This window comes from Myxocyprinus asiaticus, chromosome 40 (assembly GCF_019703515.2).
Source record: "Myxocyprinus asiaticus isolate MX2 ecotype Aquarium Trade chromosome 40, UBuf_Myxa_2, whole genome shotgun sequence".
Lineage (NCBI taxonomy): Eukaryota > Metazoa > Chordata > Actinopteri > Cypriniformes > Catostomidae > Myxocyprinus > Myxocyprinus asiaticus.
In genome coordinates, this window is record NC_059383.1 from 17,275,318 (window position 1) to 17,295,073 (window position 19,756).

Below are 19,756 nucleotides of genomic sequence, written 5' to 3' on the forward strand. Positions count from 1 at the left end.
AATGCCTTGTTGATGAGAGAGGTCAACAGAGAATGGCCAGATTGGTTCGAACTGACTAAGTCTACGGTAACTCAGATAACCACTCTGTACAATTGTGGTGAGAAGAATAGCATCTCAGAATGCTATTCTGAGATGCAGGTTGGCGGTAGTTTGGCGGCACGAGGGGCGCCTACACAATATTAGGCAGGTGGTTTTAATGTTGCGGAAAATATATAAATATATATATATATTTTTTTTTTATAGACAATGTGTGTGCCGACAATGTTTGTTTATAGTCCCATTTTATTTGCATGTCTTCTCTTTGCATGCCCTCACTTCAATTTAGAACACTTTATCAATTTAGAACAATTTAGATTATCTTTATTAACTTTATTACCAAAATAACAAAATATGCATTGAAGTGAGGATAAAAAAAGAGAAAAGAGAAATCACCATTCACTTGCATTTTTAGGACCTACTGAGCTGAAATATTTTTCTTCAAATGTGTTCTGGTGAAGAAAGAAGGTCATACACACCTGAGATATCATTAGGGTGAGTAAATAATGTGAGAATTTTCATTTTTGGGTAAACTATCCCTTTATACCTATCCCAGTTTAATGTGCATAGTTAATGAAGTTGTCAGCCATGGGATGGGACTACCTGTTGGTGCAAAAAATTCTGTTTGGTGCAACTAGTGGTGCAGAATAGTGATGGGAAGTCTGATTCTTTTCCACGAATCCGTTCTTTCGGACAGTTCGTTTCAATGAACCGGTTCAAAAAATGATTCACCAGTTCTTTTACGTCATAGTGTAATGACGTCACTGTACATAACACTAATACCCCGGCATCGTGGAGCACGTTCAAACACATTCAATAAAGCCATGTGTAAGCGCATTTTGCTGGTTATTACATTATATTGAATTAAGTTATAATAATAAGGGTGTTTATTGTCATCAGTGTTTCATTCAGTTGTCTTACAATACATGCTACATTAAAGTTTTGCACCTAAAATTGCTCATAACAACTTCAAATATAATCTGCATGCACAATACTCAATAGTAAAATTCATTTACATCTCTCGACTGAAACATTTCGGCCCTTCATTCAAGTCCTCGGTTCACGCATGCTCATCAGCAACTCACTGATCAGCAGTTCTCAGTATTATGTCCGAAAGAGGCGTTTCTCAGTTCAGTGTGCTGGTGACGCGAGAGCTCTGTCCCCGAATCAGTGAATTGTTGTCTCACGAACTGTTGCAAGCGACTCAATGTACTGTTGACGTGAGACCTGCTGTTCCCGGATCATTGCACTGTTGACTCAAGAACTGCTGCGAGCGACTTAATGTACTGTTGACTCAAGAGCTGCTGCCCCGGATCAGTATACTGTTGACTTGCTGATGTTGCGACCGGATTACCTTCATATGTTGATAAAACGGTAATACAATCAAGTCATAAACATATTTCCAGTATGTTTTATTTGTTATACTTTCTGCTGTTCAGCAAAATACACCAGAAACATATATTTCGCCACTTAATCACATGCATACTAAGTATCAGCAGCTCATCAGTTCTCAGTGTGTCGGACACCTTTGAAAGCGGCGAATCTCAGTTCAGTGTACTGTTGACTCAAGAACTGTTATGAGTGACTCGTTGTACTGCTGACTCGAAAACTGTTGCGACCGGAGCGTTAGTCCGAATTGTTAACTAGTTGGAGTGGTTAGATGCAAAGAAGACTTAGGAAAAGCAGATATCATCAGTTCATATTACTCCTGGTTATCGTCTCATTTCGAGTCAGAGTGTTAGGCACGTCCAAGAGACAGGTTAAGATATTTAATATTCAAAGAGTAAATTGTGGATCAGTGCTGACTCGAGACGTGAACTGTTTCAAACGATTCAGTAAAATTTGGTGAACTAGTTCAACTCGTTCAAAAGAACGATTCATTCACGAACTGGACATCACTAGTGCAGCATTTACAAATTTAACCAGTTTAAACTATCACAGTCAATCACTAAGCCACAAACCCAAGAACTTATTTTTTTTACCATATGTTGCACCATGATTCCTCCTCTGCTCCTACCTACACTGAGTCAGAAACACCTCCACTGAGTCAGAAACACCTCCACACTGTATCAATCTTCCATTAATCAGCACACACCACTGAATTACCTGGACATCTACCCAGCGCATGGTCCATGTTTGTCACCATTTTCATTACTGAATCACAAAAATAATGGCCTCCTTATTGTAGAACATCAGAACATAATCCACAAGCTAAGAAAAAAGGTTCTCCTCACACAAAAGTCCTCTGAAATCACTTACATTCACTTTAGTGTGCTGTACACCATGGCCAAATCGCAGATGCAGATTAGAACAAGTGCAGCAAGAGTGTATGGATCAATAGGACCATGCTCACAATTATTTAAATATCAAAGGTTTTCTGTTGAGTGATTTCCAGAGAGCTAAACCAGATGTTAGGCTGTAGCTATTACAGCTGTAGCTAAACACATAGTACAAGAAATGATGCCAAGACCTACACTGTCGGTCTGGAAGATAACTACATCATGTAACCCACAGAGAAAGTCACAAAGATCATCAGGTTCATTTAGTTTTTGTTTAGTTGGGTTCCTCTTTTGAAGAATCAAACAGAAAGGTAAGGAAACCTCTAATTGCATTTATGATGTCCATGCTTTTTTCCTCAATAATAGAAATGAGGTTTATTTGCTAATCAAATCCTTGATATAACAACCATAGCACATAAATTGTGTAAATGAGTGTCTTGCCATGACTGAAACATTCAACTGGCATGTTCTCAAACATAAGAAGGGGGTGTTTTTCGAGTTGATGAGCCTGAATTACAAACATACTGACTTAACTCCAACGGCAGAGCTAAGTCATGCATAATTAACTGAATTCCACAGAGCTCTTTTGAAGGTCTCTATATATGGAACATCTTCCACTAGTGTTGTCTTGCCTGCATGTACTGTATGTGTCAGACAGAAGAAGGCTATAGTTGGGGGGAGGGGGATCTGAGTCAATGCTGGCCCAAATACCAGCTGATTGACCTATAAAGGCTAGTGACTTTCATAGAACAAGCAACTTGCCCTGGGCCAGTGGCAGCCTGTTACTTCCTATCCACATCAATCGGAGAACATGCCTGCCTTAGGTGAAAAATTGATGAGCACTCAAGGTTTAGGACATATCTACAGAGCAGTGACTGATGTCATTGAAAAAGACAATAAGGCCAAAAATACTTTACAAGCATAGTATGAATTCACTAAATTGGGAGTTATATCACTTTTAAAGATTGGGAAATCATTCAAGCTTGCTTGTCTTAGCAGACCAAGCTAGTTTGGTTTCCTGGTTTTGGAAGGCTTTTCAGCATTTTTGGGAGATCAGTTGGCTGACCAGCAAAACCAGCTGAACACCAGTTTGGCCAGGCTGGGAGATCAGGCAGAGCAGCTTAAACAACAGTACAGAGAGGAAAAACAGACAGAGTAACTCAACAGCTAAGATCCAGTAATCATTCCGTCTTGTCATTATTCTCCCAGGAAAGATGAATGGAGGCAATGTACTATCAGCAGAGGACTGTGGACGATAGAAACATTCAGATCTGAAAGGCTCTACCCACAAATTTCTGAATGAGACCAATTCTTCTTTTGTTTCAGCAGGAAGTCTTCTTGGGTGCATGCTTTTAAACTGGCTGTGGTGGCAGACGAGACTGGGAGAGAGAGTATCATAGACAGGAAACAGCCTTTGAAGTGCTGAGAAAGAAGAAATGGAATCCAGGCACAGACATAGATAAGACACTCACACCAGGTTCTACAGATCCCCAGCCATTTTAAGTTGAAGGTTTTTTCTTCAGTTTTTACCTGTTTAAAATTGCACAAGATGTCCTGAATCAATTTGTGCAAGTCAATGAGAATTTTTAGTGTTTATATTATCGGTTTATATTATAGAATTGTGTATTGGATAAAATTTTTATGCAATATGACAAGACAGGATGATTTATTCACCCATTGCATCAGGAAAAAGTGGTGATTTTTCATAAGCTGAAGTGTGTAACCTTTTCAGTGTCAACATTTTTTCAATTTCCTAGCTTACTATGCAGAGACAACTATAACTAAGCCATTTAATAGATTGGTTTTCTGGAAAACTGTTAACACTGTGGCACAATGGGGGGGCCTGGGTAGCTCAGCGAGTAAAGACACTGACTACCACCCCTGGAGTCGCGAGCTCGAATCCAGGCGTGCTGAGTGACTCCATCCATGTTTCCTAAGGAACCAATTTGGCCCGGTTGCTAGGGAGGGTAGAGTCACATGGGGCAACCTCCTCATGGTCGCTATAATGTGGTTCTCGCTCTCGGTGGGGCACGTGGTGAACTGTGCGTGGATGCTGCGGAGAATAGCGTGAAGCCTCCACACGCGCAATGTCTCTGTGGTAACGCGCTCAACAAGCCACGTGATAAGATGCACGGATTGACAGTCTCAGACGTGGAGGCAACTGTGAATCGTCCTCCACCACCCAGTGTGAATTGCCAAGGAGCAAAGAAAAGACATTTTGCACATTATTAAAAAAAAAAAAAAACGCTGGTAACATTATTAACCCTCTTTGTTTCATCGATGTCTGTTCTAATGAATTTGACACAGTTTAAGAGTGTGTGGGACATTGATTTGAACGGGAACTGCCAATTACACTTGTCAGAGCAGTAAATCACAAGTGGGATTATTTTATTTGCAAAATTAATACATCATAGGCTGAAATGTCTCAATAATTGGCCTATAAACTTTAGGTTGGTCTAGTGGTAATGTGTCTGCTAACCATGCATATTGACCTGGGTTAAAAAAATTAACATCTGTATTTTTATTTCAGAATCAGAATCAGCTTTATTGCCAAGTATGCTTACACATACAAGGAATTTGTCTTGGTGACAGGACTTCCAGTGTACAACAATACAAAAACAATACAAGAACAGAAGCAAGACATAGATAATAAAAAAATAAAATAAAAAAAACTAATTATACACATACCTACAGACACACACATACATACATACACACATACACATGGGTAGTGCAAATCTAATACAATCTGTTATGTACAGTGCAAATACAAATCTGTTATGTACAGTGCAAATGTTTTTTTTTTTTTTCAGAGGAATGAAATGGCAGAAGAGGCTGGATGTGTTGGATAAATATAAAAAAGACTAAACTGTGTATTGCACATAATTATTGCTCAGTGGGGCGATTTAACTGTTCGTGAGATGGATAGCCTGAGGGAAAAAACTGTTCCTGTGCCTGACATTTCTGGTGCTCAGAGCTCTGAAGCGTCGACCAGAAGGCAACAATTCAAAAAGGTAGTGGGCAGGGTGAGTGGGGTTCAGAGTGATTTTTCCAGCCTTTTTCCTCAATCTGGAAGTGTATAGTTCTTGAAAGGGGGGCAGGGGGCAACCAATAATCCTCTCAGCAGTCCGAACTGTCCTTTGTAGTCTTCTGATGTCTGATTTCGTAGCTGAACCAAACCAGACAGTTATTGAAGTGCAGAGGACAGACTCAATGACTGCTGAGTAAAACTGTATCAGCAGCGCCTGTGGCATGTTGAATTTTCTGAGCTGGTGAAGGAAGTACAATCTCTGCTGGGCCTTTTTCACAATGGAGTCAATGTGGGTCTCCCACTTCAGGTCCTGTGAGATGGTAGTGCCCAGGAACCTGAATGACTCCACTGCTGCCACAGTGCTGTTTATAATGGTGAGGGGGGTCAGTGTTGGGGTGTTTCTCCTAAAGTCCACAATGATCTCCACCGTTTTGAGCGTGTTCAGCTCAAGGTTGTTTTGACTGCACCAGACAGCCAGCTGTTCAACCTCCCTTCTGTATGCAGACTCATCGTCATCTCGGATGAGGCCGATGACAGTGGTGTCGTCTGCAAACTTCAGGAGCTTGACAGAGGGGTCCTTGGCGATGCAGTCATTGGTGTAGAGGGAGAAGAGTAGTGGGGAGAGAGGGAGAAGAGTAGTGGGGAGAGCACACATCCCTGGGGGGCACCAGTGCTGATTGTACAGGTGCTAGAAGTGAGTTTCCCCTGTCTCACAAGCTGCTGCCTGTCCGTCAGAAAGCTGGTAATCCACTGACAGATGGGAACAGAGAGTTGGTGTAATTTATTCTGGAGTATAGCTGGGATGATGGTGTTGAAAGCTATACTGAAGTCCACAAAAAGGATCCTTGCATATGTCCCTAGTCTGTCCAGATGTTGTAGGATATGATGCAATCCTATGTTGACTGCATCATCTACAGACCTATTTGCTCGATAAGCAAATTGAAGGGGATCTAGAAAGGGTCCAGTGATGTTCTTCAGGTGGGCCAACACCAGTCTCTCAAATGATTTCATGACCACAGACGTCAGGGCGACAGGTCTGTAGTCATTAAGTCCTGTGATTTTTGGTTTCTTTGGGACAGGAATAATGATTGAGCGTTTGAAGCAGCATGGGACTTCACACTGCTCCAGTGATCTATTGAAGATCTGTGTGAAGATGGAGGCCAGCTGGTAAGCACAGGATCGAAGACACGCTGGTGAGACGCCATCTGGGCCTGAAGCCTTCCTCGTCTTTTGTTTCCGAAAGACGCGGCTCACATCATCTTCACATATCTTAAGTGCAGGTTGAGTAGCAGGAGGGGGGAGGAGGGGGTTGCAGGAGGTGTTGGTGTTTGTGTGAAGTGAAGGTCAGAGTGGGTGTGGGGTGTGAGATTGGGTCTTTCAAATCTGCAGTAGAACATATTCAGGTCGTCTGCCAGTTGTTTTGTTGGTTCCCTACAGGGTTGGGGGTAGGAGTCCTGTAATTTGTGAGTTGTTTCATGCCACTCCACACTGATGAAGGGTCGTTAACTGATAACTTGTTTTTCAGCTTCTCAGAGTATCTCCTTTTAGCCACTCTGATTTCCCTGTTTAGTGTGTTCCTGGCCTGATTGTACAAGACTTTATCCCCACCCCTGTAAGCATCCTCTTTGGCCTGACGAAGCTGCCTGAGCTCTGCTGTAAACCACGGTTTGTCATTGTTGAACTTTAAATAAGTCCTAGTAGGAATGCACATATCCTCACAGAAACTGATATATGATGTAACAGTATCTGTGAGCTTGTCCAGGTCTGTGGCTGCAGCCTCAAAAACACTCCAATCCAATTATTTACATTGTTATAACAGCACCCTTTACTTTTCAAAGGTTATTAGCATGACAATGTCGTATGTTTATAACTACTCATGACACTGCCAAAAGATGTTCTTTCAGAACAGAGTTTTTTTTTTTTTTTTTTTTTTTTTTTTTTTTTTGTGGAGAGCAAGTACAAATACCAAATTGACCAATGGGGGAGAATAAATTAGAATAAACTCTGTGAAAACATGAGAAATTTCTTCAGAAACGTAATAATTCTGTTTGTTTGGAAAAAAGATTTTCAATTGATCTTAAATTGATTCAAGCATTCTCAGAAAATTAGATAAATTATACTGTAATTGCTGGCAGTCAGATTCAGATACAGTTTTGATTTATTTATTTAAAACAATTTTATAAATTGTTTGTCTGTGTATGTGTGTTTTACAAAATTATTTTCATTATATCTGTTAAGCAAATGCATCCTCTCTGATCTGGATTTGAACCTGGGTCACTGAATGTACTGCCAGTAAGCCTAACTACTGGACAGTGTACCAGCTCTATTTGATCTGTCACTTTGTTGATTTTCAGGTTAATCAAGTCATTATTCATTATAAAGAAATAAAGGCAACTGAAAGTATATTATTGACACATTTCAGCCTATGATGCTTTAATGTTGCAAATAAAATAATTCTACGATTTACTGCTCTGACTCTGAAACGTCTTTTCTTTGTTCCTTGGCAATTCACATTGAATAAATCTGCTGAAAAGGCAAGTGAAATTATTCACATGCACGCACATATATGCAGTCAACATGATCCATACCGGTGGCATTCATTGGCTAGGCATCAACCAATAAAACGACTTAATTGCGCCCTCCCCCTCCCCCGCCAAACACTGGTCTTACTCTTCTCGCATCAGGATTTTGCAAGTGCACAAGTGAGTTTTGCTACAGGTTTTTTGCAAAATGTTGCAAAAGTCAAGGCGTGAAGATTTAAAGTTGCAGTGCCAGATTTGAGAGGTTGTAAGTGCCGATTTGTGGTTGTAATGCGAAATTGAATTAAAGTACAAAAGTTGATGTATAATACAAGTTTGTGTCTGTAGTTGTATTGATGTGAATGTAATTTTACACATTTGTGACTACTTGTCTGCAATTGTGAGTTCAAAACACAAACTTTGAATTATTGTCTGTGATTGCAACATTCAACTTCAAATTTTTATTTTATAAGTTTTCACATTTCAGTTTTCACACACAATTTCAAGTTACGAGAACAAATATTTATTGTACAAGTTCTCAAATCCAAATATGCAAGCTCTCGAGTTTTGCTACTGATTTACCTTCATAAGGAAAGATGCTACCCCTTCAATTCTGTGGTGTGCTGAGTGACTCCAGCCAGGCTTGCTAGGGTTGCTAGGGTGAGCAGAGTCACATGGGTTACATTCCTCATGGTCGCTATATGGTGATTCTGCCTCTCGGTGCATTCACGATTCTCACGTTCAGCAAGCTACGTGATAAGATGCACAGGCAAACTGTCACAGAAGCAGAGGCAACTGAGATTTGTTCTCTGCCACCTGGACTGAGGCGAGCAACTGCACCACCACAAATAATTAGAGAGCATTTGGAATTCGGCATGCCAAAATTGAGGAGAAAAGGGGCCAAAACCCCAAAATTGGGTTTATTTGGAAGGCTGTTTGAAAACAATGTTTATTTTTGCAAATTCATTCAGTGGCACTGGTGGTGTAAAAATTACACTTCTGATTTTGAAGATCCACGATTTCCAAAATGGAAGGCGCCAGAGAATGTCAGGGGAGGCACAGAGATGACAAATTGACAAATTCACCAAGTAAGATGAAAAGATACATAATTACACTAAAAAATGTATTGTGAAGATGAATGAAAATTAATAGCTTAATGGACCATAGTCCAGCTTAATAGACCATAGCTCTATAGCATTAAATGTCGAGAGCACATGCATATCATGCAAGATCATGCATCCATGTATCGGTTGAAGATCACGTGGCGAATAACCTGCTCCATGTGTGTGTGCTCCGCTCAGCCACTCACGGCCCAAGCGGACGCTCCGCTCAAGTACCGCTCACGCTCACCGGTAAAAAAGCTTTTGCTCAAATCCCGCTCTGACATTATATATCTCTGTAGTATACTTGGTTCCAAGCATGCACAGAGCAACTGCCCCTTTGACCACATGGGCTGAGGTGCCCCTCTGGGTGAAATATAGACTATAGGCCAACATATATTAAATTATCAAATGATTAGTAATGTACACATCTGAAATTATGTGATTGTATTGTTGTGTTTTTGTATATAAAATCTCCCTGTTTATTTTGGACACGTTTACAACGGCTGTTAGATAATCAGGTGAACCAGACCTTCATTATCATTTGCAATCAGTCAAATATTTCTCTGTTAGCACATATGTCATCAACATCTTCACATAATACCTTAAAAAATTCCAGTTCTAAATGACCTTTATTTACTTTAAACAAGTCATCAAACATGCCTCTACAAGTGATAAAACGTGTGTTGGCACGGAAACGCAAATTTGCGCTTTTCAGTTTAAACTGGACCCGAGTGACACAACCGACCCAGAAAAACACAATCTTTTCAACTTTAAAGTTTATCCAAGTCGTTTATGGCAATAATGAAAACATGGACTGGTACCAGGAAAAATATTGTAGGTAAAAGTGAAATTCATAATTGGTTTTTCAGTTGTCTCCAAGGAATGATTATACTGTAGATTTGATATATTAATAGGTTTCTGATTTAATGCTATCAGACTTTGGGTCTGTAAATTAAAATGAGCAATTTCTCATCCTAATTTTGAGTTCAGTTTTAAAGGGTGTATTAAGTTATCCAGAAAAGATCAGTGAATGTTTTTCTGTTTTTCAGTGTTGTTGCTTTATTAATATTCCCTACAATTGTATATGTACGAATCATATGCAATCTAAAGGACTGTGGTTAATTATATAATAATTATTATATTAGTAGATAGCATGTGCCCCCTTTGTTTTTCCTTGATATTTCTAAAGTATTATAAAGTGAATCTGGACTTTATATGCGTCAAACGATCATGTCTTGTGCATGCGCTCTTTATGTACAGCAAGGTTTAACCATGGATTGAACGAATAAAAAATATTTGTCCTGCATAAAGCGATATTTTTCCCAATATATATATTAGATTAAATAATGTTTAATGATCCTAAAACAAATAAAAATTACACTGCCTTCACTTAAGAAAATATTTTTTCTCTGCGCATGAATGCAGCAAGCGATGTCGGAAGAGGATATCCGCAAACACTAATCTAGAATCTTTTTTTTTTTACGTTTCAAACTTCTCGTTAAGGTGTGGATTTGGCTTTGGGAAACTGACCAGCAGTTTTGTGCCACTTTATCCTGAAGCAGAAGTTGAAAGCTGGTCGATTAATTGAGATAATTCCGCTATGAAATTCTCTATGCGAGAGCGGAAATCTTTACAAATCAAATGCTCAATTGTACAATAGAGGCATGAAAGCAGAATGCTCCGCCTGCAAATTAGGACACTGCAAGAGTTTATTGGTTTTGTGTGTGTGTTCACTGGGATTCAAGGCAAAATGCTTTGCCAAATTCACTATTATTAATCTTACATCTATACTTTGCATTTATTTAGGTTATAAGGTTTGCAACTTCACTAAAACAATGTTAGAGCTCCACAACATCAGGCCTATAGCTTATTTCGCAGATTCCCAAACCAGCATATCACGAAGCGCTTTCTGGGTTGAGCGAGCGGCACTGAGCGGCCTGAGTGTCCTGCGCGAGCGGAGCGGAATTTTCAAAAAGGCACTCTCCACTCAGGTGAAATTATCACCGCTCCACTTAACACTCCGCTCCACTCACATGCTCTGATCAGTTGCATGAGCATGAATCTCTCAGCTCGCACACGTATTTCCTTCACTCTCGAACAAAAAGGGCCGGTCAGCCCCTTAAAACTCTTCAGAGAAGTGGTGACATAAACTAAGACTATTATAAACTAAGTTATTCAAATTGTGAAACGTTTTCCCCCGTTTTTTTTTTATAACAATGTATATGCATTAAATAATTAAATGCACTGTTGAAGTTAACAGATTAACGCAAAGTTCGTTTAACACCACACATTTTTTTAATGCCGTTAACACGTAATATGACCCTTTGAATAAACCATAGTTCATGAGAAACGAGTCAATTAGCGCAAACGCCGCTAATGTCACATGCATTGCCATCGGGAAAACAGATGGTGGGAGACATTATGCTGAGACCTGTGCCAAGCACTTTATCAATGTTGCACAGTGGCAGAACATGCCCGCAAAGCACAGATAGAGCTCCAAACATTGTAACATAACTGCAGCGGCAAGACAGCTGCCATTTGAACACCAGTTTTGCACTGCAAGGCGTGGTGTGAGCACGAGGCAAAAGTTGCGAGGCTAAAGTCGTGAGGCATGGTGCGAGCGTGAGGCTAAAGTTGCGAGGCGCAGTGCAAGTGTGAGGTAAAAGTTGCGAGGCGCGATGCTCTAGCCAATGCTGAAGTTGGAGACATTGCTGGAACTCTGCAGGTAATCTACACTGTCATTAACCCATTTAATCTCACTGGTTACAATTGTGACCAGGGTCTAAAAGGTGTTTTGTTGTATTTTGCATTGAGTTGTCAATTGTAAATGACAGTGCAGACTTTTTTGCATGTCTGTCAAAACTCCATAAAAAGAAGCAAATAAATAATGTCATAATACACTTACAACATTTTGTACATAATTTGAATTGAGTTGTGCTTCATTTTCTTGTTCATCTCTGTTGGTGGGGTTGGTTTTGTGTGGATGGCTGAAAAATACATCTGGATGAAGCATATTTTGTCCACTCATGTTTTGTCCAGATATTGCGATTAATCGTGATTAACTACCAACAACAAAAAAAATGTATGCGATTAATCGCAATTAAATGTTTTAATCATTTGACAGCCCTAATAAATATACAACCTCAAAAAAAATTAAAGGTGATGTAGACCATATATATCTTTGCATTGTTTCTGTTTGACGGAGTGTAAGCAGTCCGTTGCAGCCAATCAAAACTGCTAATTTTCGTGCTTTAATTCTACTGTTACTGCATCCCCCTTTACAGGAGATTTTGAATGGTTCTGTAATTAATTTGTGTTAGTAGAGTGACAGAAAATCTGAACAATCATATGTATTATTTTCACCTTGGGGTTAGGGCATCAGCAATCCGATGAGAAGGGGTTACGCTTTGAATGTAAATCAGGAAAGTTTCCTTCCTGTAGCTGTGTTTCCGTCTCTACCAGAAGCTACAATGAACAGTGGGACATGTCCAGTTACAGGCAGAGCAAGCAGTCTTTATCTGTAGAAGATTTACAGCGAAGAATTGGAATGACATTATTTTCTTCAAATGAATTGACTAATTGACAACCCATCTGGCACCAACAATCATGCCACAGTCCAAATCACTGAGATCAAATTTTTCCCCCATTCTGATGGTTGATGTGAACATTAACTGAAGCTCCTGACCCATATCTGCATGATTTTATGCACTGCACTGCTGCCACATGATTGGCTGACTAGATAATCGCATGGATGATTGTTGGTGCCAGATGGGCTGGTTTGAGTATTTCTGTAATTGCTGATCTCCTGTGATTTTCACACACAACAGTCTTTAGAAATCCCTCCGAATGTTGCCAAAAACAAAAAACATCCAGTGAGGGGCAGTTCTGTGGATGGAAAAGACTTGTTGATGAGAGAGGTCAACAGAGAATGGCCAGACTGGTTCGAACTAACAAAGTCTACAGTAACTCAGATAACTGCTCTGTACAATTGTGGTGAGAAGATTAGCATCTCAGAATGCTATTCTGAGATGCGGGTTGGCACTGTTTTGGCAGCACAATGGAGACCTACACAATATTAGGCAGTTGGTTTTAATGTTGTGTCTTCTTGTTTCAACACCTGATGTACAACGAATAATAAAAAAACACATGAAAATAATTTAGATTGAGACGCATTAACAAAATTTGGATTTGGATTAGAATCCAAATCATGTGTTTTGGTTTGGGTTTGGTAAAATCATATTTCATGTGTTTTTTCCCCTGTTCAGAGTCAGACTACTAAAAACTAAACAAATTCAAGTCAGACAGATATTAAAACATCTAAAGAAACTGAAAACACAAGCCAACATCAAGATATATGTGTTCTAATAGTTGTTAGTTCCAATTTGTTCCGTATAGCTAGCCCAACCAATAACCCCTCACCCAGAATCACTGGAGCCAACATAATGTATTTGGAAATTGTCTGCCTCAGCTGTACCCTCTGTGGTTAGCATTCTGCAGCTTGCAACGCAATCAGCACAAGTTAGCTGCTTTCCATTGTTTGATTGTAATGCCTGTGGATGATTTGGCTGGATTATAGCTGACATTATAAATCATAATTACAAGACATTGAAGGTTTGGTCAAGTGAGCCAATGAGATGAAATATCCCCATTTGCAGTCCCTTTCTCTGCAGTCCATGGTACCTATGAGACAGAAATTACTACATGAAAGTGACACATTGGTGTTGGGAACTTGGCCAGATGTGATGACAGGCTGCTTGTTTGCTACATAAACAATTAGATTTTTTCCACAGGGAAAAGGCTAACACACTTATCAGTCTGCTGGATGAGGATCAAGCCATCAAGAGCATGAGTTTGAAAGAAAAGTGATGAGTAATGGAAAACACATCCTATGATATCCAACACCGCTTAAAACGAGCAGCTGTCAGGTCCCTTACTAGCCCTCCTAATGTATAACACGCTTTCTATAATACAGACTCCAGCTGAACCTGAAGAGCAAGAGCTTTCTTTAGCTTCTCCAGATGGCAGTGATGCCTGCAATGCCTAAAGAGGAAGAACCCGGTAGCATCATTTCTGCTAGCAGGTGCTAACTGCTAAAACAGATCAACTTCATTTTATATTTCCATATCAACTCAAATCCTAGCACATCCTAGCTCTGTTTCAAAACCAAGTGAGCTGCCTAGTTAAGACGGCAGCTGCCTTTTAATTACATCATCCTAACTAAAATAGAACCTCATTAGAGACTAAGGCCACGTCCACACTAATACATTTTCGTTTGAAAGTGCATTGATTTCGCTCTGTTTACACCTCTCATCCACACTGGAACAGCATTTTCCTCTACAGAAAAAGAAGACTTTCAAAGCCTTCTACACCCTCTAGTACCGCTCACTTTGGAAAACTATGCCGTTAGGAAACAGTTGGATTTATTTTTTCCTTTGCATTCTGGGGTTGCCTTCTATATGAAGGATACATGTGATGATGCCCTAGAATTTGGCTAAAGCTAGGTATCTTAGGGGCCATATATATATATATATATATATATATATATATATATATATATATATATATATATATATATATATATATATATATATATATTATCATACACTGTATAATATATCTATCTATCTCAAATTCAAACCTACAAGTACAAGCTCTCGAGTTTAGTCAGCAGCATGGCAGACCCGGTTTCACATCCCGCATTAAAAGTAGGAATGTGCGGAACGACTAATTTCACTAATTTTGGAGTTGACTAATCGGCTAGTCTAAAAAGTAAGAAACCTTCCGAAAACTGTAAAAAACTAATTTGTTTATGCAACGCATTTAAAATGCTTAATCTATTCTAAATCCAACGCTAAATTCCACTGAAAAGGGGCATTTATCTGCGACATGCTTGCCTTGCATTATGATCATGATCAAATAGGCATTTTTATTGAAAACAATTGTATTAACAGTGCAGGACCAATAGAGCAACCCTAATAGCCTGTTCTAAATGGAATTCACCAAGTAAATGTTACTAAACATATTAAAACAGTCGGGACATTGTTAAAAATAAACAAGTAAGCCAAATCTATGAGATTAAAAAAATGTGCTGAAAAGTTGTGTATATTTCGCAATGTGCATTTGCCATTTATCTAATCTGACAGCAATTCGGTAAAGAATGTAACAAATGACAGTTACGATGCAAAAAACATAGTAGTTATAGGATAGGAAAAACAGGCTCAGCAGGAAATAACTTGAAAGCATGAACCGATTTAAAAAAGACTCAAATCTGAAAACATCCACAGCGACTTTCAAGCCAACGTTTCGGAAATCTGCTTCCCACACCACCACCAAAGTGATTTCATAACTACTTTGCTGAGTTTTCTTGTCTAGCGAGAGGACATTTTCTTGTGCGAATTGCGAGTGAGAGAGGGAAGAAGCACGCACAGCCTGAGGTGAAATGAAACTTTGTATATGCTCCAGATGTCCTCTTTTTTAATAGTATTTGTATTATTAATTATATTTAAAAATGTGTAACATTAACATGTATATAACATGTATATAACAAAATATAAAGCCAAGCGTAAATGTGAAAAAATGTTCAACAGTTTAAATGGGAAAAATATTAATCGACTAGTAATTCCAGTGTCAACTAGCAGCATCAGTAACGTATAGTCGACTAGTCTCGCACATCTCTAATTACAACCAGGAAGTAATCGAGTATGCATAATAAGTGACAAGTGCGATTTGGAGGTTGCATTTTGCCCCCTAACATTTTTACTCCACTATTAGTTGGATTTAGGTGTGGGGGTACAGTTAATATAATATGTATTCCTCTTCACTGTATTACTGTCATACAACTTGCTTTTGTGCCCATCCATGGACATTTTATTCTGAAAATAGAGCTCAAACATGCCCATACGCCAAACAACACTTACCACTTTGGCCACTGGGGGCAGTGTCTTGAATTTTGGTATGCACAGACTGATTTTAGCTAAAGAAAGTCAACCTACTGTTTCCGATTTCACTGTGAGATCAGTCTGGTTGTGTTGCGTTTCGCTGTCTTTTCAGCATCTTGCACAGGAGTGCTGTATTTTTAATACACTGTGTCAAGTTTAAAGAATTTTAAAAAACTTTAAAGAAGTTAAAGAACTTTTGAAAATGCATCTTGAGACAACTGGGTTCTGTTCCATTTGTTGTGATGCGACTTTTTTTTATTTATTTTTTTACATTTTTTATTTTTTAAATGGCTCCATAGGAGGTAGCATAATTAAGCTGCCTACTTATTGGAACAGACTTTGCATCATAGGCAAACCAATGACGCCTTAAAATGCTGCCAACATAGGCAGTACACTAGGCTTTGGAACAGAGCAGCTGTCTGCCTCAATCGGTGAGGACTAATGCCTGGGTAAGATAAATTTAAGCCCCTGCCAAAATGACATGTAGATTTGGCAACATTAATTTAAAAGGGACAGATGGTTCAGGGTGCATCCTATTATGATGATGGAAGATAGCCTGCTCCTCTGGTTACCTGCTGGAAGGTCGCAACAAGTTCAGTGCAGTCAGCTACCATTGAGCCTTGAGGGCCTTCCCGGAGCACTGCATCAGCTCATGGCTGCCTGAAGAGACACTCCACTGCCTCTGTTTAAATAGAGCAACTGTATATATAAATAGCGCCTGTCCAGGTTTGTAGCTGCTGAGAGCGGGCCTGTTTGCCAGCTGACAGCTTGAGACAGGAGGGTGAGGGCAGGGAGAGAGATGCAGTGGGGCTGGGATAGTGCAGCATGGCTTTGACACACAGGAGGGAGACACTGAGCATATGTAGCAAAGTGCACAGTCAGAACAGCAAGGATACAGACTCCACACTGTCATTGAGAGTAGGGGGATGACACAGTTCAAGCTAAGCAAAAGTAAGATGATCAGCTTATGCTTTTGATACAATAAAAATGAGGTGGGAAATAATACCTACAGTGTCATAACAAACCAGGTACGATTCCTCTCTAGATGCAGATCAGGACCATTTTTATTATCTGTATGAACATGCTATGGAAGTTTTCAATGATGAAGCTCAAAAGTGACCCAATATTAGATGCTCCTTGTTTTACAGTCAACAGCCCTCTAGTGGACGTGTTGCAAACTCCAGGGCTATGTGAGTCCATGAACCCAGCATAAGAAATAAGATACAATACTTTTCCATCGTTATTCAAACTTAGTAGAGTGAAGATAGATATCACATCTTCAGTCACATTTATGGTGATTTGTCTCATGATTAAAATGCTAAAGCCATATGAAAAAGATACAGAATGGATTTTGAAAATCAAAGAGTACATCAACTATATAGTATACAGTACAATAAGGTGGAAATGAAAGAAAATCTACTGAGCACCATGCCAGCTGTATATATCCCTAGTGACAACACCTTCATATGTGTAATTAAAGCTTCTGCAGTAAGAGGTTCAACTGATACATGTATGGATGCTCATTCTCAGAGTATAATTTAAAATAATGCACTTAGCATGAGGTAGATGAGCCTAAAGTTGCTCATGGGACTGAAGAAGATGTGTATATGGAATAGTCAGCAACAGAGCACAGTAAAGCAACAGCTCAAACCATTCATTAAACACTCACCAGTCCTGCAACCTCCCTTAAAACAAGCACTTCCTCATAAATGTTAATTACAAATGACAAAGCAACTCGACATAATTGTGTAAGGTACAGAAAGCAGAATATAATCCAGATGAACCAAAAGCACCTAGAACTGAGTCAAATGCAATATTATAACATAGAAATATTCACTTGGAACTATTCAACATGATCGTATTAAGATTTAAATAGTTAAAATAAATAATTGAGAATGACTCTATCAGTGAAAAATTATTAAATGACTAAAGCAAAGTCAAGAATGTTTCCAACAAACTTAAGCAAGAGGCTAAATTTAATATATCGCACTTCAACTCACCTTGAGCAGCCGTTCCTCGGGTGCTGAATACACTTGCTATCAAAGTGGCCACATACCAAATCATAGTACTATTGCCAACCAGAGAGAAACCTTATCATATCTCAAAGTGCCCCTTTCAATAAATCATTCTGTGCCGAGCCCCAGGACATTAGACACACTGTCAGCTGCTGATGCCCTTTTATGCTTGCCCCGCATACTTTTCTCCAACGTTTCCCTTCATTCTTTCCCTCCCCTTCTTGCCTTTCGCATCCACTCTCGATGAAATAGAGCACCTGCACCAGCGCGAGGAAGCCAGACGCGGCTTGACAGCACTGCCAACGTGAAACCAAGCATGACAATTTAGCTGTCGGCTCCGCCCCCGCTCGAAATTCATTGGTCAGTGGGGGAGACTTCGGGGCGGGGATTGGTCGCCCTTCTGTCGCTCTCTGCGTAAAAACCGAGAGGTCCGCGTTTCAAGGTGAGTTGGAGCGTGAAGTGGTCGGAACCGCAGTATCATGCGCAAAAGCGTAGTCGTGTTAGGGACCGTTAAACAAAACACGTTACTGCGCTTAAGAAAAAAAGCTAGACCCAGCGTAATGAAAAGAACAAAACACATATGTCTCGAGACGCGTTTTTAAAAGTTGACGTTTTTTTTTTTTAACCTAACAAGGCGTCTAACAAAACGCGGCGCTCCTGCGCGAGACGCGCAACGGTCAAAGACGTCCGTCTGGCGCATGTTTACATAGAATACAATTGGAAAAACAGTAAAGACGGACGCAAAAACGCGTCCGGTGTGAACGTCCCCCTAGCGACTCAGCAGCCTGTAGGATGCCCGCCGTAATATGTTTCAGTTAAGTACAGGACTTCAAACGTTGTTCAAGGGAAAGATGCGAAGGGGTAGACGTCAGACTTTCATGTGTGGGGGGATTCCTGAGACGTGCGCTCACGCTCAACCTGTGTGCGTCATTCCATGTTCATCCCATCGATTGCCCTGTGACCTGTGGTGAGACATGCAACTGGAGCCACACTAAATTTTCATCATTTCATTATGTTAGTGAAATCACATTGATGAACCAATTTCAATAGTCCTTTCATGTCAATTCTGGTGTTCTGCCAATGCTTATAGACTTTAAAAGTGCCATCCTCTCTGAGAGTTTATGGTAAGGCAGCATTGGCTGACAGTTCTGAACCAGTGTCTTCCAGTTTTCTACTGATTCCACTCTCAGACTTCTGGCAATGAAACATCCCCTCCATACAAATAATAAAGCTGTGGACATTTCTTCACCACTAAAAAATTGCAGGTATTGTTAATGAATGTTGAACTAACAACAATGTGTACAGTCTGCTTTTGTTTTCTGTTTTTTTTGTTTGTTTTCATGCAAATTTAGGCATGGGTGACAGGGGCAGTTGCCCAGGGTGGTATCTTGTGGGGGGGGCCAGCACAAGGCACCCACACAGACACCCCCCCCCCCCCCCATCAACAACTTTGGCGTGTTGAAGCGGGTTTCGCCCAAGGTGCCATACAAGCTAGAACCGCTACTGGATTTTCTAATAAGGTTTTGTTTCATACAAGAATTGCATAATTTACTGATTTTGTCATTGATATCAAGTGCAGCAATAATGGAAAACTCTTTTAAAAATCCTCCAAAAATGCCCATTCAAACCCTATTCAGATGATGAGTAGGCTATACAGTATGTTGTCCTTACAGATTGTGTATAAAACCCACATTCAATGACACACTTTGTTTAAAGGCAACTTTAAAAAACTTCCCTTCACTTTGGAGGGTTGATGAAGTCTCAAAGCAATTCAATTCTCTTTTTCAGTTTGTAACCCACACTCACCCATGACACTTTGACTCATCAATGTTGTA

General features: G+C 39.9%; 1 protein-coding gene across 1 annotated transcript in view; it reads right to left on the minus strand.

Annotated features, from left to right (window-relative positions):
• LOC127430621 (protein turtle homolog B-like) overlaps positions 1-18,040 on the minus strand; it is a 188,803-nt gene extending 170,763 nt beyond the window's left edge. Inside the window, exon 1 of the mRNA XM_051680512.1 lies at positions 17,907-18,040. Within this exon, the coding sequence (XP_051536472.1) occupies positions 17,907-17,970 (64 nt within the window). The 5' untranslated portion in view covers positions 17,971-18,040. The remainder of the gene's footprint in view (positions 1-17,906) is intronic.
• Positions 18,041-19,756: the final 1,716 nt, after the last annotated feature.